The following is a 21964-nucleotide window of genomic DNA, read 5'->3' as shown; positions in this document are numbered from 1 at the left end:
TGCATCTTTTTTTTTTCCTCTTTTTTCTCCCCCTTTTTTTTGTGTTATAATTATAGTGGTTGAGATTTTTTGGAAAGGATGCAGGGTTTAATCATGTCATTCCGTGTGCTGAGTGCTGTGAAAATTCTTTGTTCCAAGTCAAATGGAACACTATTATTATACTCTTATCATCTACTAAGAAGTAATAGATGGAGTCAGATTGATCCTGGGCATAATTCTGCTGATGTCAATGGTGTTACATCAGGAAGAGATTTGTCTCAGCCTGTTAATACAATGATAAGATAAAAAGGTGGCTACTGAGGAGCAAACAAGTCTTGGAAAAAGAAATTCCATTTTCACTGATCCTGCCCTGTTTCTGCAATGTTTTGAAGCTACAAAGCATTGGAAGAGTGCTAAATATTGTCATTATTATTATTATTATTATTATTACTATTATTATTATTATTATTATTATTATTATTGTTTTCAGAATAGATTGGGGATTCTATTCCATTCTCCTCTCGGTTTTTGGCAGTGAACTGACTTCAGCAGAACTGACCCTGAACCAGTGGTAGGTGCAGATGGGACCATTATTTTTTCACTGCTTCATTTATTTTGCTTTGACAAATGGTTTTGTTTTCTCTCTTGCTTCCTTCCTCCCTGTTCAGGGAGAGTTCAGCCCTTCTGCAGGTGTTCCAAAATGTTCAAAGACAGGAGGAATGTGGAATGAGTTCTTCTCTCACGATGCGGTGTCCCAGCTGCCTTTGGGATCCAGTCACAAGTCTTTAGGTGAAGCTAAAATCAAATGGAAAAGTATAGACTGGGATCTGGTGTCTTTAGTCTGAGCTTAATTTAGTCACCTTGATGGAAAGCAAAAAGAAAGTAGGATCCAGTTTGCATTGAGTAGGTCAGATTTTGGATGGGGAGGGGACGTCCTTCCTTCTTCTGAGCACTCAGCAACAGATAATCCAGAATGGAAATGTGGATATAGAAGCAAACCAGGTGAGATTTTTGCACAGGGAAAAGCAGAGGTGCCAAATTTGGCTTCCCACGGTGTGTCTGGCATGAAACTGCTCCAAGGGAATGAAGCAAGAGAATGAATTCCAGAACCTTGCCCTTCTTTCCCTCCTTCTTCTCCCTGCCCAGATTGCCCCAGTCAGTGGAAGAAAACAAGCTTCCCACCTGGCTTATGGTGTCCAGAGGAGGGAATGGAGCTGGGGAAGGGGTTGGAGCACCAGGAGCAGCTGAGGGAGCTGGAGGGGCTCAGCCTGGAGAAAAGGAGGCTCAGGGGGGAACTTCTGGCTCTGCAACTTCCTGACAGGAGGGGGGACCCTCAAGTTGTGCCAGGGGAGGTTTAGATGGCATATTAGGGAAAATTTCTTCCCAGAAAGGGTGGTCAAGGATTGGAAGGAACTGCCTGGGGCAGTGGTGGAGTCCCCATCCCTGGAGGGATTTCAAAGCCATGTGGATGTGGCAGCTGGGGACATGGGTCAGTGGTGGCCCTGGCAGTGCTGGGGAATTGGTTGGACTCGACCTTTGAGGGCTTTTCCAACCTAAATCATTCTGAAAAGGAGGCTCAGAGGGGATCTTCTCACTCCAACTCCCTGACAAGAGGGTGGACCCAGCTGAAGGTTGTGCTCTGCTCCCAGGGAACAAGGGACAGGATGAGAGGAAGTGGGCTCAAGCTGTGCCAGAAAAGGTTTAGATTGGATATTGGGAACAATTCCTTCAAGGAAGGTGTTGCCCAACCCTGTCACAGGCTGTCCAAGGCAGTGATGGAGTCCCCATCCCTGGAGGGATTTCAAAGCCATGTGGATGTGGCACTTGGGGACGTGGGTTAGTGGTGGCCTTGGCAGTGCTGGGGAATGGTTGGACTCGATGATCCCAGAGGGATTTTCCAGTCCAAATGATTCTATGATTCTCTAACCTTCCATTTGTGGGCTCAGCAGTGTCGTTGCTTCATCAGGACAAGTAACAAATGTGCTTCCTGAGCGTTTCCTCCGGCCTGGATCAGGATGCTTTCAAAGGATGTGGCTCCTGTTTTGAGAGCCATTTGGGATCCAGACTTCAAACTTGCTGAGCAGGTGTTTGAACCAAGGGCTGTCACACCAAAGCTGTGCAAAATTTTGGTTCCAGCTCCCACCGTTTCAGATCTAATTAACTGTGATGAGCAAAATGCTCCTCCTGGTCTTTCCCAAAGGTTCACACGCTCCAACCCAAAGTCTCTCGTGATTAGCAGGATCTCTCATAGAGCAGTTGGGATTTATGGAACTTTGCATCATAAAGAGAATGATTTCTGTGGCCTGCTTGAAGGATGGCTATGGAAAACAAAGTAATTAATTAAAAAGCAAAGAGTTTTACGGAAAAACTGCATTCGTTGCTTGTGCTCTTGTAACAGGCAGTTTGGATCTACTAAAAGTGCAGAAATAACTTGTGTCACAGCAGATCTGGAAGGCAAATTCTGCAGCTCAACTGAGTGGAAAGCCAAGTGTCTCACTGCATATTCATCTATTTATCGCCTCAGATTCTTCCCTAATTCCTTTATTTCCCATATGATAATGGACTCCTCTCCATGCAGCCTCACTGTTAACCATGAAATAGAATTTGTCTGCACATGATACGTTCCTATAACGTGTGAGGGCAGAATTCATCAAAACAATTGAGCTGTGAGCAGGGATCTCACTGAGTTGCTTTTTGCCTCCTTTCTTCTCATCTTTCTGCATTTGAATTGTTAAACAGGAGCTCTGCTGCAGAGTCAAAGAGTGGCTCACAAAAGCTGTTGCCATAGAGTTACACCTAGAAATGAATTCTTTTTATATCACTGGCATGACAAGTGGTTATTTATTTGTACTTAGGCCTATTTAATAGCTCTTCATTACAAGAATGGCCCAGAGTTTGAGGAACAACTCAGCTATTAGAGCTCCTGCTCCCATTGTATTTCAGAAGGAGCAGATTCAACATTTCAAATATTTTCAAAGGGTTCTCAGAAAATAACTCCTTCTCTTCTCACCTCCTCCAAGAATCCCTGAACTACCCCTTGGTACTTGTCACACAAGCAACACAACCTGTTTTGAGTCATGGAATCAGAGGATGATTTGGGTTGAGAGGGAACTTAAAGATCATCCAGTTCCACCTCCTTGCCATGGACAGGGACACCTTCCACTAGCCCAGGTTGCTTCAAGCCCTATCCAACCTGGCCTTGAACACTCCCAGGGATCCGGGGGCAGCCACAACTTCTCTGGGAATTCTATCCCAGATCCTTACCATGCTCGCAGCCAATAATTTCTTCCCAATCTCCCATCTCTCCCTGCCCTTTGGCAGTGGGAAGCCATTCCCCTTTGTCCTGTCCTTCCATCCCTTGTCCCAAGTCCCTCTCCAGCTCTCCTGGAGCAATTCTAGGCACTGGAAGGTGCTGGATCCTTCTCTTCTCCAGGTGAACCCCCCCAGCTCTCCCAGCCTGGCTCCAGAGCAGAGGGGCTCCAGCCCTTGGAGCATCTCCAGGGCCTCCTCTGGACTGGCTCCAGCAGCTCCACGTCCTTGTGCTGTTGTTCCCCAGGACTGGAGGCAGCTCTGCAGGTGGGGTCTCAGCTGAGGGGGCAGAGGGGCAGAATCCCCCCCTCCCCTGCTGGTCATAAAAAAACTCTTTTGAAACCCCTCCTAGAAATCCCTGGATGCAGTAGGAGATATTCCCATTTCATTCCCTTCACGCTGCACAGGGGTGACAGAGTCTCTCGTGCAGCCCCACAGGCTGGGTTGGGATCTGCTTCCCTCCCCTTTGCTGCTCTTCCCTTTCATGGCTCTCAGCAGTGGTTTTCCTGCTGGAATTTGCCTGGCAGCTCTTTGGAGCAGGATGGATTGCAGCAAGGAGCAGGAGCACCACAGCTGGGCTGTTACCTTGACACTCAGCTGATTCCCTTTTATTCCTGGCTCCAAGGCTGACTTGGATAACCTTCAGCTCTTCCTGCCTGTTGTCCTCACCTATAAAAAGGAGATAGTTTATCTAATCTTCTAAAGCACTTTGAAATCCGTGGATATATGGATTTTTCTGGGACTGAGTGTTGGAGGAAAGCATAGGCAGCAAGGGGAAATCTGAAGTTGCCTTTTATCTCCTGTAGTCATAGAGAATTTTAAGGGATATTTTTATATTTATACATCAAATTGTTTCATTCAGCTGAAAAAGAACTGTATATCAGAACATTTTGCATTAAGCACAATTTTAATCTGTTTTTTTAAAAAATTCAGATTCCACTCTGGTTCTGTAGGATGCAGAGGGAGATGCTCTGGTGTAAAATCTTCTTTGGGCACTTTAGAATTGTCCAAATTGTCCCAATTTTACAATATGTAGATGCTGTGTGTGCCCCCCCCCCCGACCTGCTCTGTACATTCAATTAAAACATGAATTTTAATTGAAATAAGATTTCAGACAGAGATTTTCACAGCTCTGCTGAATGTGACTTGGTGGTTTTATTCAGAACTTACATATATTGTGAAAAAGCACCAAATTCATTAAAGTTACTTTTCATTTATAATCCAATTACTGAGAAAATATCTACCCCTAAAACTTTCGTAACTTTGCAGTATTAAATATAAATATAAATAAATATTAAATATATTAAAAATGTGATAGAAAAGGTATTATTATTTTTTTCCCAATGGTTGGACTGTACCATGTTATCTCCTCCACTGATGACCTTCCATTAATAGTGGTTTTTAAAAATCTTTCTCCTACGGAAATTTTCTAAACTAATTCTCTTATGAAGGTTCTTATTCCCCTTAGGAGTGTTTAAAACACTTTCCCTGTATCTCCTTAGCTGAACACAGCAGCATTTCAGTGCTACAAGCCAAGGTAACTCTTATGTCATTGTAAAATTGCCACCTTAACAGAACCAAAGTAATAATAATAATAATAACAATAACAATAATAATGATAATAATAATAATAGTAAATATGCTCAGGGGGAAAAAAAAATCCTAAAGCCAGAAATTTGTGCTTTTCAAGGATGGTGTTGGTGGTGGTGAAATAATTCCTCCCTAATTGGTATCCCAATGTAATGGGTAAGTGAACATATTTCACAGCAGCAGCTGTTGGATGTTCAATGAGTGGAAAATACGGCTCTGGATAAGTGTGGGGAGCTCTCATCCCATCAGGAGGAGTAAGTTAATCATACACAATTCACTGAACAGCCCAGTTGCATTTGCAGAGCAGGGGCAGCCTTTTAATTGTCACAGGCCCTTTTTCAATATCTTGCAGGATCTTTTGTCTCAGCTGTAGCAGTTTTGGTTGCATCCCTAAAACTGTCACTCTTCCCTCTTTTTGCAAGGGCCTGACAATTCCTCCTTCACAATGCAGCTCAAATTGGACCAGATGCTGCATCAATAGAGCAGTCTGCCCATCTCAGAGGCATTAAGCCCAAAATTATTTAGAAAATTGAAGCCTTTAACATACTCTGGATTAATGTGATTAAGTCGAGCTTGCTTTAATTCATAGCCATCTATTCCTTTATTAATAGCCATTTCATCAACAGGAGCAGCACATATGGGTACAAGATGACTGAAAGTTAAATTGATTGCTGTAAGCCTGTAAGAAAAGCATTTAATGTTTCAATAATAACTGATGTAAGACTTCACTGCGGGGCATTTTAGATAGGTTTAGACCAGCTTATAGACACAGTATTTATTAACATCTTTTAATTTTTATTATAAGCTTGCTAAATGAAAGTTGCCTTTTTTTTTTGTTATTATTTTTAATCCCTCCTTTAAGTCTGCATTTGATACAAGATCAGTGTGTTTATAGAGGAGAGTCTCTCATGTGAATGAGAACAGCTGGTCCAGGGCAGAGTGGAGTTGAGACTTCTGGCAGGATTAGGAAAAGATAAAATACAACAGAGATTAAACAGCACACACAGGGAATCACAGAATCATAAAATCATGGAATTGAATCACAGAATCACAGGATGCTTTGGGTTGGAAGGGACCTTAAAGACCATCCAGTTCCAACCCCTTGCCAGGGGCAGGGACACCTTCCACTATCCCTGGTTGCTCCAAGCCCTGTCCAACCTGGCCTTGGACGCTTCCAGGGATTCAGGGGCAGCCACAGCTTCTCTGGGCAACCTGTGCCAGGGCCTCCCCACCCTCACAGCCAAGAATTCATTCCCAATGTCTAATCTGAATCTACCCTGCAGCTCCCATTTTTAGGGAAATGACCTGTAGGACTAAAAGTCTCAGGCTTTAGGAATCCTGAATTAAGGATGTTGGGCTGGAAGGGTTGTAGCTGCAGCAGAGATCTGGTTTTGGTCATGGAAACCTCATTTACCCTTTGGATGCTGCTGGGCAGGTCCAGGCAGTTCCTGGGGCTCAACCCTGTCCTGTGTGACTATGGAATAACTGTGGGCATTCCCAGCATTAAAGGTCTCAACTCATGTTTTCCTTCCTATTTTCTGTTCTTTTTTATGTTTCCTTTTGATTTTCTTTGCTTAGAATCCCCCAATGGTTTGGGTTGGAAGGGACCATAAACTCATCCAGTTCCAACCCCAGCACCTTCCACTAGCCCAGGCTGCTCCAAGCCCTGTCCAACCTGGCCTACATTCCATCTGTAGGGAGAGGAGAGAGACATTTACAGGATGACCCAATGCCTTGGAGTGACCATTCCAACAATTTACAGTTGAAGGGAACAAATCCCGCTAATCTGGGAATGTTCCCAGGACTGTTTATTTGCAAGTAAAGTCACAGTCTTAAATTCTGCTAAAGGGCACTAAGATACCAGAGTCTCTTTGTGTGTTCCAACTGTGCTGTCTCAGCCAGAAAAGGTCCAGAATTGAGAATGGAGAATGATGAGAATTTGCTGTAATTTATGACCATGATTAGTGTCGAGGTGTAGAATCGTAGAAGTGCTGGTTGGAAGTCTTTACTCCAAACTCTAATCTGAAGCAGGACCATGTTCCACCCTCAGTCAGGCCATCAGTGGCTTTGTCAAGCAGGAAAAGCTCCAGGGATGGAGGTTCCAGAAGGGCTGCCCTGCAGCTCTGTCGTCCTGGGGACAGAGGGTATCCAAAGGTTCAGTTGGAGCTTTCCACGTGGCAGGTTCTGGCCTGGGATATTAGGAAGGAATTGTTGACTGTGAGGGTGGTGAGGCCCTGGCACAGGTTGCCCAGAGAAGCTGTGGCTACCCCTGGATCCCTGGTATTGTCCAAGGCCAGGTTGGATGGGGCTTGGAGCAACCTGGGCTAGTGGAAGGTGTCCCTGTCCATGGCAGGGGTTGAAACTGGACAATCTTTAAGGTCCCTTGAGGCATTTTTTAAAAATAAATGAACAATTACTTTTTTTTTCCCCCTCATTGTCTTTTAGATACTTTTGAGCATCCAAATTGGCCATTACTTTTTGGATGAATAAATGTCAGGGAATACTAGTTTCACTTGAATTAAAATCCCTTCTTTGCTTTTCTTAAATATTCCCATTTAAAATGGAATATAAAAAAGGATGCAAGTGACCTGTAGTTTAAAACTCTTGATTTGGGCCTGGTTGAATAGAAATACTGGATGGTCAAATACAATGAATGGTCATTAACTTTAAACAGGAGGTTTCACTTGTCTAATGTGAATTATGACATTTACATTTTAACATAAAAAAAAAAGCAAAAATATTTTTTGTTTAGGTGGCACTCCACTGTTTACTGGAATTAATTTTAATTAATTTTATTAGTGGCTGAAATAAAGGTCGCTCTTATTGGCCTATTCCAGCATAATTAATCATCAGTAATAATTCATTTTAGGTGACTTCTGGAGGTTAAGCACTGGCACAGCCACTCATTAAAACTGGGGTGAGAATTAATAACGTCTAAAAGGTTGGTTACAAGAAAGAGAAAAATATCTGTAAAGATTTATTAAAGGCTCTCAGGATTGATCTACTTGCTTTTATTTCTTTTTAAACCTGATCTCAAATGTGGGTCATGGAGGTGCAGAAAGGCCTCAGCTGGGGTTTGAACTGTTCCCAGTGCTTTGTGCACCCAGACCCCAGTTCAGAGCTCTGCAGAGCTGGGCTACTTTTTTAATCTCCTGAGTAATTTGCTATTTATTAGTAGTGTATTTTTGTCATGAGCTAAAGGCCCTTCTCTGGTCAGCACAGATTATACTGAGCAGAAGTGAGGCAGAAGACTCACTTTACTGGTTATTTTTTTTCCTGTGAATTCTCTCTGTGTCCTTCTTCCAGTGTAATTTCTTTTCTTTTAAATAAGCATCTGTCTTTTGGGTTGGATTCACTGCAGCTATTTTTAGTCATCTAAAAATTAGTCCCCTAGTCTGAGTTTGAGGTCTAAACTTTTTCTTATAACATTCTTGTTAAATGATTAAAATTAATTTTCAGTTAAGTGAGAAAACCCCCTCCCCAACCCCCTTCAAAGCCACCAGAAGAATCTTTTGGAATCAAGGAGTAACTTCGAGGAGGTCTTTTGCCTTCTCTTGATCTCCATTACCGAGATGATCCTCTCAGAGGGAGTCAGATCCCTGCTCACACAGAAAAATCCAGTGATTTGAGAACTGGAGACACCAAAATCTACCCAGAAAAAAAAACCAAAAGGACAAATTGGGTGGTAGGGAAGTAAACTTGTCATACCAAGACTTCACAGTTCTACACAGGACAAAATACCGAGTTCCTGAGGGTGTCTTTGAGCAGTCAGCATGTGCTCTGTGGACTGTTTGGGGGAGTAGAATGAGGGGACCGTGGAGCACATTTTTCCCAGTGTCCTTAAGAAGATGTTTGGCATCACTAAGTGGGGGTGAGATCCCAGGGATGAGGAGTTCCACTTTCCCTAAGCAGAATTTGCACAACATCTACTGTGATGGCTCCAGCTGTGTGGGGTGAGAACCTTGAGCATCCCAGATGCTGCAAAGGGATTTTTCCCTTTCCAAACTCCTGACAGGGCGTGTGGGCAACTGAACAAAGGAAGTGGGATACCAGGGGGATATCCTGGGATATCTAAAACAGCACTGGTTATTTAGATGTAGGCAACTGTCCTGCCTTGGAGCCAAGTGTCTCCAAATCAAATATCTTCAGCTTGATTTTAGTTAATGGGGAGCAATAAACACACACACACACACACACACACATAGATTGATGTCATTTTAACATAGGTGGTTAAAAGTCTCAGTGATTCACTTGCCAAAAGTGCTTTTTTTTTTTCTTCCTGTTGATGGAAAGATGGTTCTGTGGATGCTGATGGTTATAGAAAAGACATTTGTAATCTGGCTGAATAAATCCCACCTAGATTTGCACAACAACTACCACTATTGCTCCAGCTGTGTGGGGTGAAAGCCCTGAGCATCCCAGATGCTGCAAAGGGATTTTTCCCTTTCCAAGCTGCTGATGGTACATGTGGGCAGGACATATTGCAGCTGAACAAAAGAGGTCCTTCCCTGCTTTTTCACAGAACTAAAGGAATCAAAATCCAGAGCCCCAAATGCATCCTGGCATCATTTCAGACATTTATCTGAGATGGGACAAGGGGGAATGACTTTAACCTGACAGAGGGCAGAGTTAGATGGGATATTAGGAATAAATTCTTCCTGTGAGGGTGGTGGCCCAGGTTTCCCAGAGGAGCTGTGGCTGCCCCATCCCTGGAAGTGTCCAAGGCCAGGTTGGATGGGTCTTGGAGCAACCTGGGCTAGTGGAAGGTGTCCCTGCCCATGGCAAGGGTGTGGGATGAGATGATCTTTAAGGTCCTGTCCAATCCCAATCATTCCATGATTCCGTGGCCCAAATCACCTCCTGCTACAGTAACCTCAGGTGGCGCAGGATGTAGGACAAACAAGCCACTTCTTCTCATTGCAGGGACCTTTATGGGGAAAAAAAAAAGTTGCAATCACAGAACTGAAGTGAAAATGAGCTCCCAGTTCCATTTTCTGCCCTCAAAGCCGTTTAATTATCATATTTTTAGTCCTTTAAATATCTTTTTATCAACCAGCCAACCAATTTTTTCACCTTTTCTGATTTAAACTCCCTGTCCTTGCTCCTTGCAGTCTTTCCCCAAAGGCTAGGACATTCCTGATTTACCACTTTCAGACCTGACTGCAGTTTTTAACACCTCTACTGGGCAAATATTCACACCCCTACCTCAATAATCTTCCAGGAGCATCACTTGAAGAGCAGCAATGGCCAGAATTTATATTGAAAAAGTGAGATTTCTAAAGCTCTTCAAGGGAAGCTTCAGTTTGGCCAGGGCACTGTAAATGACAGTATTAAATATAATTTTAATTAATTTTAAACATTATAATTTTATATAAAATATAAACATTATATAAAACCATAAAATGTATATATCCGGCTGTCCTAGATGTATAAATTGTCAAAATTTAATTTTTTAAGGTCTTCCCCACTATTACAATTCATTTTTGTTCAGGACTTTTGAAACAGGTTGCTTGGACATTTTTGGAGCTTCCTAGAATTCTTTTATTAATGTTGGTGGACTTAGAAGTGTTTGTCAAGTATAAATTAATCCTAGATTTTTATCCCAAATCCCTTTTTTTCAGGAGCCCTCTGACTGTCTGTCTGTCACCAGGAACTTCTCTTTGCAGTTTGATGTCAGCTCGAGGTCTCTGGTGAAACTGGATTGCCTGCACTGCTTTTTTTCATATTTATTTTGAGCAAATCAGCAGGGAAATAATGATCTCAATCGTATTTATTTTTATAATAGGACTGTCAGAGTAGTTTAATAAAAGTTCCAGATGAAAGATAAGCTTCCAGAGTACAAATATAGATATTTATCCCCCCTTTTTTTTTGCATTCTCAGGTATTAAGAGCTGTACAGTTTTCTTCTAAGCTCTGTGTTGGTATCCAAGTTCAGAAAGAGTGAAAACTGGCATATATTAGAAATCCAACCTTGTATCCAGACATTTCCTCAAAGGAGTAACCTCTTACTGAATTCTCTCTAGAGAGAAAAGGATGAAACTACAATTTTTGAATTCTAAAGAAAAATATTGGAAATCAGAATATCTTACTCTCATTTCTTCTTTTTTAAATTCCAGATTATTTAATGTTTTCCAACTCTGTAGCTTGCTATTAATAGATGTCCCTAGGTATTATATTTACCTCCATTTACCCCTTTTCAAAGCTGTTCTCAATGTGTGAGATATTCTTCACACTCCTATTATTCTTTGCTTTCCATTATGCCCATTTATTTAAGGAGATGCTCTGTGTTGCATAACAGTTGTACAGAGGTTTGCAGCTAAAAGCTGTAAACTTTTAAGCAAAAAATCAATCCTATTTTCTACCAAATCGACATTAAAATAATTCCCTTTATAGATTGAAGCTGGATTACTGAGTCCAGGCATTTTATTTCTGTATATATTGTTTACTTGTCCCTCTAAGCCTTTTCTGGCTGGAGCAGACCCCAAATACTGTTTTAGTTTGGGACATTACAGCCATTTTTGTCAATAAATCATCTCTTAAGACTATTTTCTGGAGATTTGGGTCTTTAGTTAGGCTGTTTGAAGTTCTCCTGGAATGTCCCTTCCTTTCCAACCAAAGGGAATCCTTTGCCTTCTCCAGAACAAGTCACAGTTGAAGCAAACAAGTAAAGCTCAATACTCAGGATATTGAGACAGGGTTAGATGGGATATTGGGAAGGAATTCTTGGCTGTGAGGGTGGTGAGGGACTGGAATAGAATTCCCAGAGAAACTGTGGCTGCCCCTGGATCCTTGGAAGTGTCCAAGGCCAGGTTGGACAGGGCTTGGAGCAACCTGGGCTAGTGGAAGATGTCCCTGCCCATGGCAGGGGGTTGGAACTGGATGAGCTTTAAGGAACCTTCCAACCCAAACCATTCTGGGGTCCTGTGATTCCGTGGAACTGGATGGTGCTCCTGGCTGGGATGGCTCCAGGCTCAGGTTCTCAGCAGGCAATCCCTGTGGGATGTGGCTCCAGGGAATTCAAGCTAAACACCAAGCTCCAGGGAGACCTTGGAGCCCCTTCCAGTGCCTAAAGGGGCTCCAGGAGAGCTGGAGAGGGACTTTGGACAATGGCCTGGAGGGACAGGACAAGGGGGAATGGCTTCCCACTGCCAGAGGGCAGGGAGAGATGGGAGATTGAGAAGGAATTGTTCCCTGTGAGGGTGGTGAGACCCTGGCACAGGTTGCCCAGAGAAGCTGTGACTGCCCCTGGATCCCTGGAAGTGTCCAAGGCCAGGTTGGATGGGGCTTGGAGCAACCTGAGGTAGTGGAAGGTGTTGGGTTGGAACTGGATGAACTTTAAGATCCTTTCCATCCCAAACCACTCAATGATTCCACGATTCCACACATCACATCAGAACTGAAATTTTTATTATCTAAACATGACGTTGTTTCCCTCAGTTCCACACAAAATATTTCTTTTAGGTAAGGGTTTGCATTTGTGTTATAAAAGATCCAAAATGATGTCAGCCCAGGGTTTGTATTTAGAGAAATTTTGTTGCATATATGGAAATTAATTATGAAAAACACAGTGTAATTATGGGTTATGGTCTGAAAAATGGGAATAATGGGATCCAAATTTAGGGTGTCATTTGAAGTCTTTAGGACAAAGGCTTGGTGCTACTGTGACATGGTATTAATTTTTTAGCCTCAGAGTTTTTCCTGCCCATGGATAATGGGATATATTTTCTGGGCAGATCTTTATTTACTATGTTTATCTCTTGTGATAAAAGATGTCAACATCATTAATTTAATTTTTCAAAGGAGCTTTGCAATGAAACAATTTGAACTGTGAAATTCCCAACTGTGTGAGACCAGATATCCATGAAACCAGGAGCAGACCAAAGTCCTGACCCAAATCTTGTGTTTTTCCCTTGTATTATTCTATATTCCCTTGTATTATTCTATATTCACCTGTTCTAGTGGTCAGATCCACATGGGATAGATGGAAAAACCTGGGATTGCATTTCCTTAGTGCCAAGTATAATTGGTTTGTCAGGAAACAGAATTTATTGTGATATAAAAGCTCCATCTGATGTGTAAGTTTAGGGTTAAAGTTGGGATTTTTAAATGAGAACTTTTAAAATGTGGAGTATTTCTGTTCCCAACACTGTAGCTGAAAGATATTAACTCACCTCTAGGAAGAAGATATAAAATTTATAGTTAAAGTCTTCCTCATCAACCGTGATGAAAAGGAGATAATAAAAGAGTCCCAACTCTTTGTACAGATAAGAGTGTTTGGGATAGAAAAGCTTCATTAAAGCCAAGTGAACAAAGGAAAAAAGGGGCAAAGCACTCAGATATTCCTGGCATTTGAGGCTGGAAAGGGCTCCCTGCATTATTTAATTGGACATTTTTTATATCACAGGTCATTATGTTTCATCCAGTCACTGTTTTATCAAGGCCTATCACTTTTTCCTTGAAGTTTAGCAGATATTTGATGGAAGTGTCTCTCCCAGATGAAAATCTGCTTTGAAAACATCAGGAAATGAGGAAGTGGTTTATAGGAGGCAGGTTTAGAGGAGCACTGAATGATCCAGTGGTGCAACTGAGCAATAACCACCTTCCATATCCAAAATATGTTTTCCTTTTGAATTTCCATGGTTTCCAACCCTACCATTTGCTCTTGATCTGCCTTTTCATTGCTTCCTCTGAGACCCTTTTTCACTTAGTCATCCTCTTCCTGAGGACCTGCTTGAGTCAAAAACCTTGAGGGTTCCTTTTGGGAAGGATAAATACTTAATATATCAACATATAATATATCAATATATCATAAATCAATAAACCATATATCAATTTATCATATATAAATAGATAAGCACTTTGTGGCTGGCACTGAAATTGTTTTTGAGGCTCTACTTTAGTGCCAAGGTTGATCTCACCAGTGCTGTTCCTACACCCTCCTTTTTACTTAGACATCCCAATTCAGTCCCTACTCCCTTTTATTGCAATATTGCAATGAAATTCTGTGTTTGTTTGCCTGTCTGCTGCTACTCCTCTCAAAGATTGTTCCCATTCCAGGTATCACTTTTTACTTTAAGTAGAGATTTACCTGTGCCTGGCTTTTAATCCATTTTAGATTGAATGGCCCCAGCACAGCCAGGAATGGCTTTATAAGCCCATCCCATCAGCCTCATCTGATTTTATCCCCAGATTTTATAAGCTGAGATTTCATATTTCTTTAAAATTACTGATGAAGGACTTGAACAACACCAGGCTTTGGCCCAGTCCCTGCAGAGGACAGATAAAAATGTTGCCATTTGAGCCCTTGTTCCCTTCGGACAAGTTTTATTAGAACTGTCCTTTAGACGATTCTTAATCTGTTTAACACTGTCAATATTGGATAGTGTTAATTTTTTAATCAGTCAGGAAGTAATAAGTCCAATGCATTAATAAAGTCTGTTACATCCCTGCTATTACATCCCACATTTATTACATCCAGACTTGTAATTTCATGGGAGAATGAAATCGAGTTTGGCCGACAAGACCTAAATTCCACACGACCACGGGGGCTGATGTTAATTATAAGCCCATCTCCAATATTTTTAATTCACTTGAATGAAATTAAATCAAAATATACTTTCTAGGAGCACACTTGACTCACTCCATCTCGGAACAGCAGTGGACCAAACCAGAGTGAGTCAAAAATAATCCCATTTAAAGTTGTTGCAGTGTGGACATTCAGCCTATAGAAAACATGATCCAAGTACAATGAGCAAAGTATTAAAGTTGTACCATCCCTTTTTTCCTGTAGGTTTATATAATTTATTTTCATTTTACTTCCTATATTTTATTTTATATAATTTACTATTTAATTATAATTTATTTTTCCCCTTTCAGTAGCTCTTCAATGTACAGCCATTTAAAAAATAAGACTAGAAGAAGTATAGCAGTGGTCTTGCTTCCAGATATTCTGTTCAGCAAAACCAGTTGATATTCTTTTTATCAAAACCTATTTGTTGCTAAAGAACACACAGGATTTTATGAAACAAACTAAGAATTTTTACAGCCCTACCATCTAAATTTTCAATACTTGGAAATAAAAAACAAGTTCATTTAATGCTTTTGTTTTGCAGATTTTTAGGGGAAAAAATGAATGTTCTTTGTGCAAACTGCCAATCTTCTTTAGTTTAATTTAATTCAACTAGTTTTACTCAAAAAATGAGCATTTCTGTGAAAAAAAATTAACAATAACAGCATGTTGTACCCCATTTTTTACTGTCATCTTTGTTCTCTTACTTTTGTTTCGACAGGGAAAAAAAAAAGTGGTTCTAACAGGCACCAGAAATGCAGTTTAAAGCAGTTCATTGTTTTATCAGCAAATTTTCTTTCTAGATTTTCATTTACTGTGTGATTCAGCTGTCCTCTCCTAAACCAAATAAATAAAATGAAATAACATTTTCTCTTTAGATACATCCACCACACTGCTGGATGTGCTGCTTTCTGTAGGTTCTGGAAGAGACCTGATTTCCCGTGGTCCGAAAAAAGAAGTTTCTAGAATTGATGGACAATTTTATTTGGATTAAGAACTGCAGGATTGGCTGGCCCAGCGTGATAAATTGGCTTCTTGCTGTAGAAGATGGACGTATTTTGATAAAACTGTACAAAAGAGTGGGGATCACACCGTGAGGGTGAAGAATGATATTTTGGAAAGCAGAAATTCACAGTGATCATCTTCTAGTTCAGTGATAACAAAGTCACTAAAGTTGTTTAAAATATAAAGAAGAAGGTAAAAGAATAGTAGTCACATGGCAGTGTCAGTGTTTACCTGGTATATTTTAGAGTCTCTTCTAAAAATCACCCCAAAATTACCCTGGAAACATGAAAAGTGGCCAGGAAATCGCGAGTTGCAGGAGGTGAATGTGTAGGGAGGGGCTGCTCAGGGAACTGGTACATCCTTGTGTCCTTAAAAAGGTAAAAAAGGTTAAACTTTGACTTGATTTTTGGTGGATTTTCTGTCCACTGGGTTCTTTGAATCAAGAATTGTTACTTTTTACAGGTATAAAATATGGGTCTGCTCCAAGGAATTCCCTCAGCTGTGTTAGGCAGGAAGTAAAATAAAATTATTGTAATGGATCCTTCTTAAAAAAACTATTGATTTGTGATTATTTCCATTCTTTTCATCCTCATTGCTTTGAAGGTAAAAAGGTAAAAGTGAAGTAGATCCCCAAGGTGTGGGTTCTCAGTATTTTAGTGTTGAACCCTTTGTTTATTTAACACATAGGAAGGAACTGGGTGTTTTATTAGTGATAACTGTGACATAATAAAAACTACCATGCTGGTTTGGAGAAACAGATGCTCAAAAGACCAACACTTTTTTTTAATATTTTCCTAGGAACCTTTTTTTGTATGTAATGCTTTGCATATTCACCAAGGCTTAGGCTTTAGTTGGCACAAATTGGTTCATCTCCAAAATCATTGAATGCTGAAGATTAGACACTTTTTTCTTTCCATTACACATTGACAACCAGGCACAGGTTGCCCAGAGAAGCTGTGGCTGCTCCTGGATCCCTGGAAGTGTCCAAGGCCAAGTTGGATAGGCCTTGGAGCAGCCTGGGATAGTGGAAGGTGTCAGGGGTTGGAATGCTGAGCCCCCCCAGCTCCCTTGGCTCCTCCTGCTGCTCCAGCCCCTTCCCCAGCTCTGTTCCCTTCCCTGGGCACACTCCAGCCCCTCAACCTCCCACTTTTAAAACAATCAAAGCAGAAAACCAAAGACAGCAGACATATTTTTATTCCCTGTGTTTATTTATTTATTTATTTAAAGATCTTTCTGTACAGACAAAGACTACAAGGAAGTCATCCCCTACCTGTTTTTTTCTGAATACTTGACGTGATCTTTAAGGTCCCTTCCAATCAAAGCCCTTCTGTGATTCTGAGATTTACTGGGTTCAGAATTCAAGAGAGCCAAGTCCCTTTTTATTGAAGATGTGAGGCAGGAGGGAGGAGTTTTGGTGGTGCCTGAACTGTAGAATTGAATTCACCTGAGGCAGGACCAGCTAAGGATGAACCCCCCGTGCCGTCAGTGCCGGGGACTCGGAGCTCACAGGTGAGGAGCTCTCCAGCCCTTTGAAGTTGTTCCACTTTGCTGGAAATAATTAAATGCTCACTGGATACAGGCAGTTAAAAAGAATGAGTTCTTTAATCCCTCAGCTTGGGCACTCACCTGGGACATGATTAAGAAGGTGAGAATCTAAATGCTATTAGGAAGGGAAAGGATGGAAAAGCAGCGCCGAGGTGTCACTCAGATGTCTTTTTCTATTGCTCTTTACAGGGACATTTTTGCCAGGGTTTGAATCCCCGCTGAAGGAGCTCTCTGTCTCTAATCCTCTGAGAGAGGTGATGTTTTCTAAGTGGGAAATGGATACAGGATAAACAGACAATCTGCTCTTGGCACACAGCCCTCGGTGTAATAAAGTCTTCCCATCTGCAGGGAGGTTCTTCGATGGCTGAACCCCTTCTAGGGCTGAAGGAGAACCAGAACTGGAAATACCATAATGGCTCCTATAAATAAAGGGTTTCTATTTGCACAATTAACAGCAAATGAAATTATATTTGGTGGTTTGATAAATTATTTAAAGTAATTCAAACATCGAGGGGTTTTGGGGAGAAGGCTTCTGGAAATGTTCACAGTCGGTAAAACTTTGGCTGTGGAATATTAAAAATCAGCTAATTAAAAGGAGGAGGTGAGCTGAGGACACTAACTGACAATATAAATGGATTATTTCGTGAGAAATTCTGAAGCAGGCACTGAGGTGAAGAGCTGAATGTCACTGAGAGAATTCCATCTATCACTGACCATTTTAAATCCTTTCAGCTCTTCAGCTCGATTTCTTGTTAAAGACATGCAGCTTTTTGGAGTTATTGTTTCTCTTTGGTTACTTCCTCTCCATTTTATGAACTCTTACATAAAAGGTTTCATTAGAAATATCTCAGTGTATTTTTTTTTACAGCACAGAGGAGTGGTGAGCTGGGTCAGTGCTGTGCCTTTTTGGTTCCATAGTGTAACAAAAGTATGAAACCCAAATGGAAACAGGATGAATCTGTTCTCACAGTCAAACTGAAAGTCTAAAAAGTGAAATGAGAAGATCAACAGGATACAATTTAAGTTCCTTTTTGCCACTTTGGCTGCAGAGGAGTCATATTCAGCACTAGCCATAAAATCACAGAATCACAGAATGGTTTGGTTGGAAGGGACCTTAAAGAGCATCCAGTTCCATCCCCTACCATGGGCAGGGACACCTTCCACTAGCCCAGGCTGGGAGTGGTTGTTTCCACTTGCTCCTTGGGGTAACCTCATAGGAACTTCTGACTCCTTCCTGTGGGTTGTGTTGCACCTGTGGGAAATTGCTCTTTTCCCTTTCCTGTCCCCTCCTACCATTTTCTCTCTGTCCTTCTTCTAGGAAATGTTGTGGTAAATCTGTCCCACCTGGAGCCTTTTCCATTCTTTTTCCTCATATGTGTACCCAGCTGATTGGTTTTGTTCCCACTAAAATTGTTGGGAAGTAGAAGTGCTTCCCACCAATGACCAAGATTTTTCTTACTACAAATAACCGCAGCTAATTCTGAAAGAAAATCCACCAGACTGTGGGAAGGCTTTGAGGAAAATTATAGGGGAACCAGGTAGGACCAGCAGGATTATTTCCTTTCTGTTCCTCTGAGGATGAATATTGATTTGAAATAAGTTCTAACAGTCTGTTGCAGCACATCTGAGGATTTTTTTCTCGAGGTCAGGTTGTAGTTCTCAGAGTGACACCATTATTTCCTTATTCTGGGGGAAAAAAAATGCTGATTCTTTGAACTTCTGGATTAGTCAGAGCAGACAGTGTTGACAAGGTGTAATTGCTGCTTCAGTCGAGAGGGAAGGTAATGCCTCTGTTGTTTCAAAGTTCTTTAGGCAATTCTCCTGTGATCTAAAGCTGTTCATCTTTGAAAAGCAATCTGCTCCTGAGTGAGAGGAACCTTTCATAGGCTTCACATTGGCTTACAAAAAATAAAAATAAAACCAGAAATAAAAATAAAAATTAAAATATCAAAGTTAGAAGTCACTCCTTAATCTTTTTTTAGTTGTACAATGTTGGTTTGCAAGATCTGGACACACCACTGGCTGGTCACTCTCCTTCCTTATCTCCAGCAGCAACAAAAGTCCCAACCTGGGCTTCAACGATGGCAAAATTCATTATTTTCACTGATGGTCCATATTAAACCAGGAGATCTGGAATAAATTCCATCCCTGACCTAAGGTCAGTTCTTGCCATGATATGAAAGTCCATTTCACTTTATTATTAAGCCAATTATCTCTGACTTGTATTTTTATTCTGCTAAATGTCTGATCCTTCCTGCTTCCTACCAGCAGGATTTGACTTCAGATAACGAGCTGCTTCCCTGGACTGCAAAAGGCAGAGTGTGAAAGAGGGAATTGGGTCACCCTGTGCCTGGACAGTGCCTGGAGGACAGGATGACATGGCTTTACATGGAATTTGATGTTCTCTTTTAATCTCAGTGAGCTGATCTTGGTTACACTGTGAAGTACATGAGATAGGAACCAATTTGGTTTGATCAAAATCTAGATTACAGATATCCCAGATGTGTCTTCTTTTAGTCCTCTGCATTCCAGACTAAATTTGATCCCAGTTTTAAATCCTTTTTATGAGCTAGACCAGCTCTCTGTGCCTCATTTAGGTTTTCTTCATTTCAGGTGCCCATTAGCTGATAAAATGCTGTCACACTTTTCCCCATCATGTCTCTTTAACATATCCAAAGATCCTTTTTATTTTTTCTACTTCTTTTTTTTTTTTTTTTTAAATTTAATTCAAATTTCTCTTGGTACTGAATTGGTGTTTCTACTGAGCCCTCCTCAGATTACTCACAAATTCTGATTTTTGTTGTTTGGTGACAACTCATTCAGGACCCATCACTGGGCCGGAATCACCTGGTTGCTGCCCTGCATGAAATTCAACAATTCTATTGAAGTCAGTTGAGTAAATCTGGAGTTTCTGTTGGTATAAATGAAATAAAAGCCTCCCTGGTGTGATCAAAGAGCTTGTTATATCCCCACCAAAAGGCAGATGTGGTTGTCCAGCTTATTTATTTTAGTATTTACTTATTATGATTTCAGTGAAGAATAAGATTTTTTTGCCCATTCATGGACATATAATGTCAACAGATATGCCTAATTTCTCAAATAATGATAATATATATAAAATAAAAAATGCTTGTGTAGCGCTCAGTGCAAGGGACTTTCACCCTGAGGGGTCTAAACTCACCAATATAACTATTAATTAGAATTGAAGTGAATTATGTAGCCTTCATATTTTCTGAAGGTGGATCTTTCAATAACATTATGAGCCATAAACACGTAAAAAATGAAAAAATTCTGTTCACAGTGTGACTGAAAAATAGGCATAATATTTTTTTATGTGCTGTAACACCTGCTAATCTTCCTTGTCCTTCATCTGCTGTCATAAAGTTTAAAGTTCAGACTCTGACTCTTTTGGCTCTGTTGGCATCAGTGGTTTGGATATTGTGAATTAACTTGAAATTATTTGCGTGACCTTGTGTAAACACACCCTTGAAATTTGCTTTTATAATCAATATTATTGCTGTTATATAGTAATTACGATTATTTTATTATCAATTCCTTTATCCATATCCCCCCAGAAACAAACCCAGTTTCAGAATTTCAAGACAACTTAGACACACACGTTTTTATATTTTAATGCTCTATTTAGAATATTTAAAATATTTTACTGATTTTTGGTTACAAACATATAAAAAGTATTAATTTTTTTCTCCTTTAACTGCTGTAATATCATCTCTCTCTTACCTTATTGCCTCTCTGGATGGTTTATTCATGATGGCCTTGTCCGAACAAGTATAAAATCGTGTGTAAAAAACTTAATAAATGGTGGTAAATCAGAATAATTTTAGGAAAATAGAAAAGGGTTGTGCTTTGTATCTCAGGTAAAAAAACCTGAATGTGCCCTGGTTAATTCTCCCCTGATTTTATTGTGTCTTTGAAGGCAGGACTGGTCACACCGAGGCCGTTCGAGTGGTTTATCAGCCAGAAAACATCAGCTTTGAGCAACTGCTCAAGGTCTTCTGGGAGAATCACGACCCGACACAAGGTAGAGTGATGAGTGAGCCAGTATTTAATTATCTTACTAATTACAGCTGGGATAATTAGTGTTTGAGCTGCATGGAAGAGATGAACCTTGAAATCACACTGGAGCTCAAGAATATGATTGCAGACATTTATTGACAGAGAAAGAGAGGGAGAGAGAGAATGAGAGCACAGAACCTCACAATGCCCCTCCTCCCTTCCAGCTGGCTGGGCTGGGAAAATTCCCACAGAGTGGCTCAGGAGACAATGGAAAATTCTTTTCAACTTTGATTATGACAATTTACGCTGTAATGTCTTTTGTCCCTTAAATTAACGTGTATTTCTTTGCAGATTCAAAACCTCTATTATTTTATTTTATTTAATTTCATTGTATTTCATTTAATTTCATTTCATTTTATTTCATTTCATTTCTACAAGTCATAAAAATTTTGGGGTTTTCTATTCTTCAATGATACTGAATGTACTTTCTGATTGGAAAAAGGGAGCAAAAAGAGGTGAGAGATGGTGTGTGGAGGCATCAGTGGATCATTCCATCTATTTGCCTGATTCAAACCTTTTAATTTAATTTATCTTTCTTGGAAAGGGCTTTGTGGTGACATTTCCCACATCTGTGCAAACAGAAATGGGAAACTGTGTTAAGAAAACATTTTGCCTGTTTATGTAGTTCCAATAAACATCATCCTTTCTACCATTTCCTAGAAATACTGCACACAGTAACTCATTGCACTGTTTTAATAGCTCTCATAATGATGCCACTTGTTACTACATCTGGGAATAAGAAAAAAATGCAGTTGATACCTTCAAAATGTGATGCCATTCCTAGGAAAGAGTAACTCTAAGAGGGATTCAGGGATTGTTGTGGATAAGTGTCTTTCAGTGAGCCCAGAGCACAATGCAGAGATAAAAGTGGTTGTTGAAACTCTTTTTTGT

At 40.6% G+C, this 21964-nt stretch overlaps 1 protein-coding gene across 4 annotated transcripts in view; it reads left to right on the top strand.

The window, feature by feature from the left end:
* Positions 1-21964, top strand: part of MSRA (methionine sulfoxide reductase A) — a 251652-nt gene that overhangs the window by 125247 nt on the left and 104441 nt on the right. For all 4 annotated transcript variants that reach the window (XR_007908460.1, XM_051812360.1, XM_051812338.1 and 1 more), the window contains one exon: positions 20934-21038. Coding sequence is in view for 3 of the 4 variants with exons in the window: in XM_051812360.1 (XP_051668320.1) it covers positions 20934-21038 (105 nt within the window). In the remaining variant the exon portion in view is untranslated. The remainder of the gene's footprint in view (positions 1-20933; positions 21039-21964) is intronic.

Source organism: Manacus candei, unplaced genomic scaffold, assembly GCF_025592945.1.
Source record: "Manacus candei isolate 608988 ecotype Guabito, Panama unplaced genomic scaffold, ASM2559294v1 h1tg000007l, whole genome shotgun sequence".
NCBI classification, from domain to species: Eukaryota; Metazoa; Chordata; class Aves; order Passeriformes; family Pipridae; genus Manacus; species Manacus candei.
Note: the sequence above shows the minus strand (reverse complement) of the source record. Positions and strands in the feature narration are given on the sequence as shown.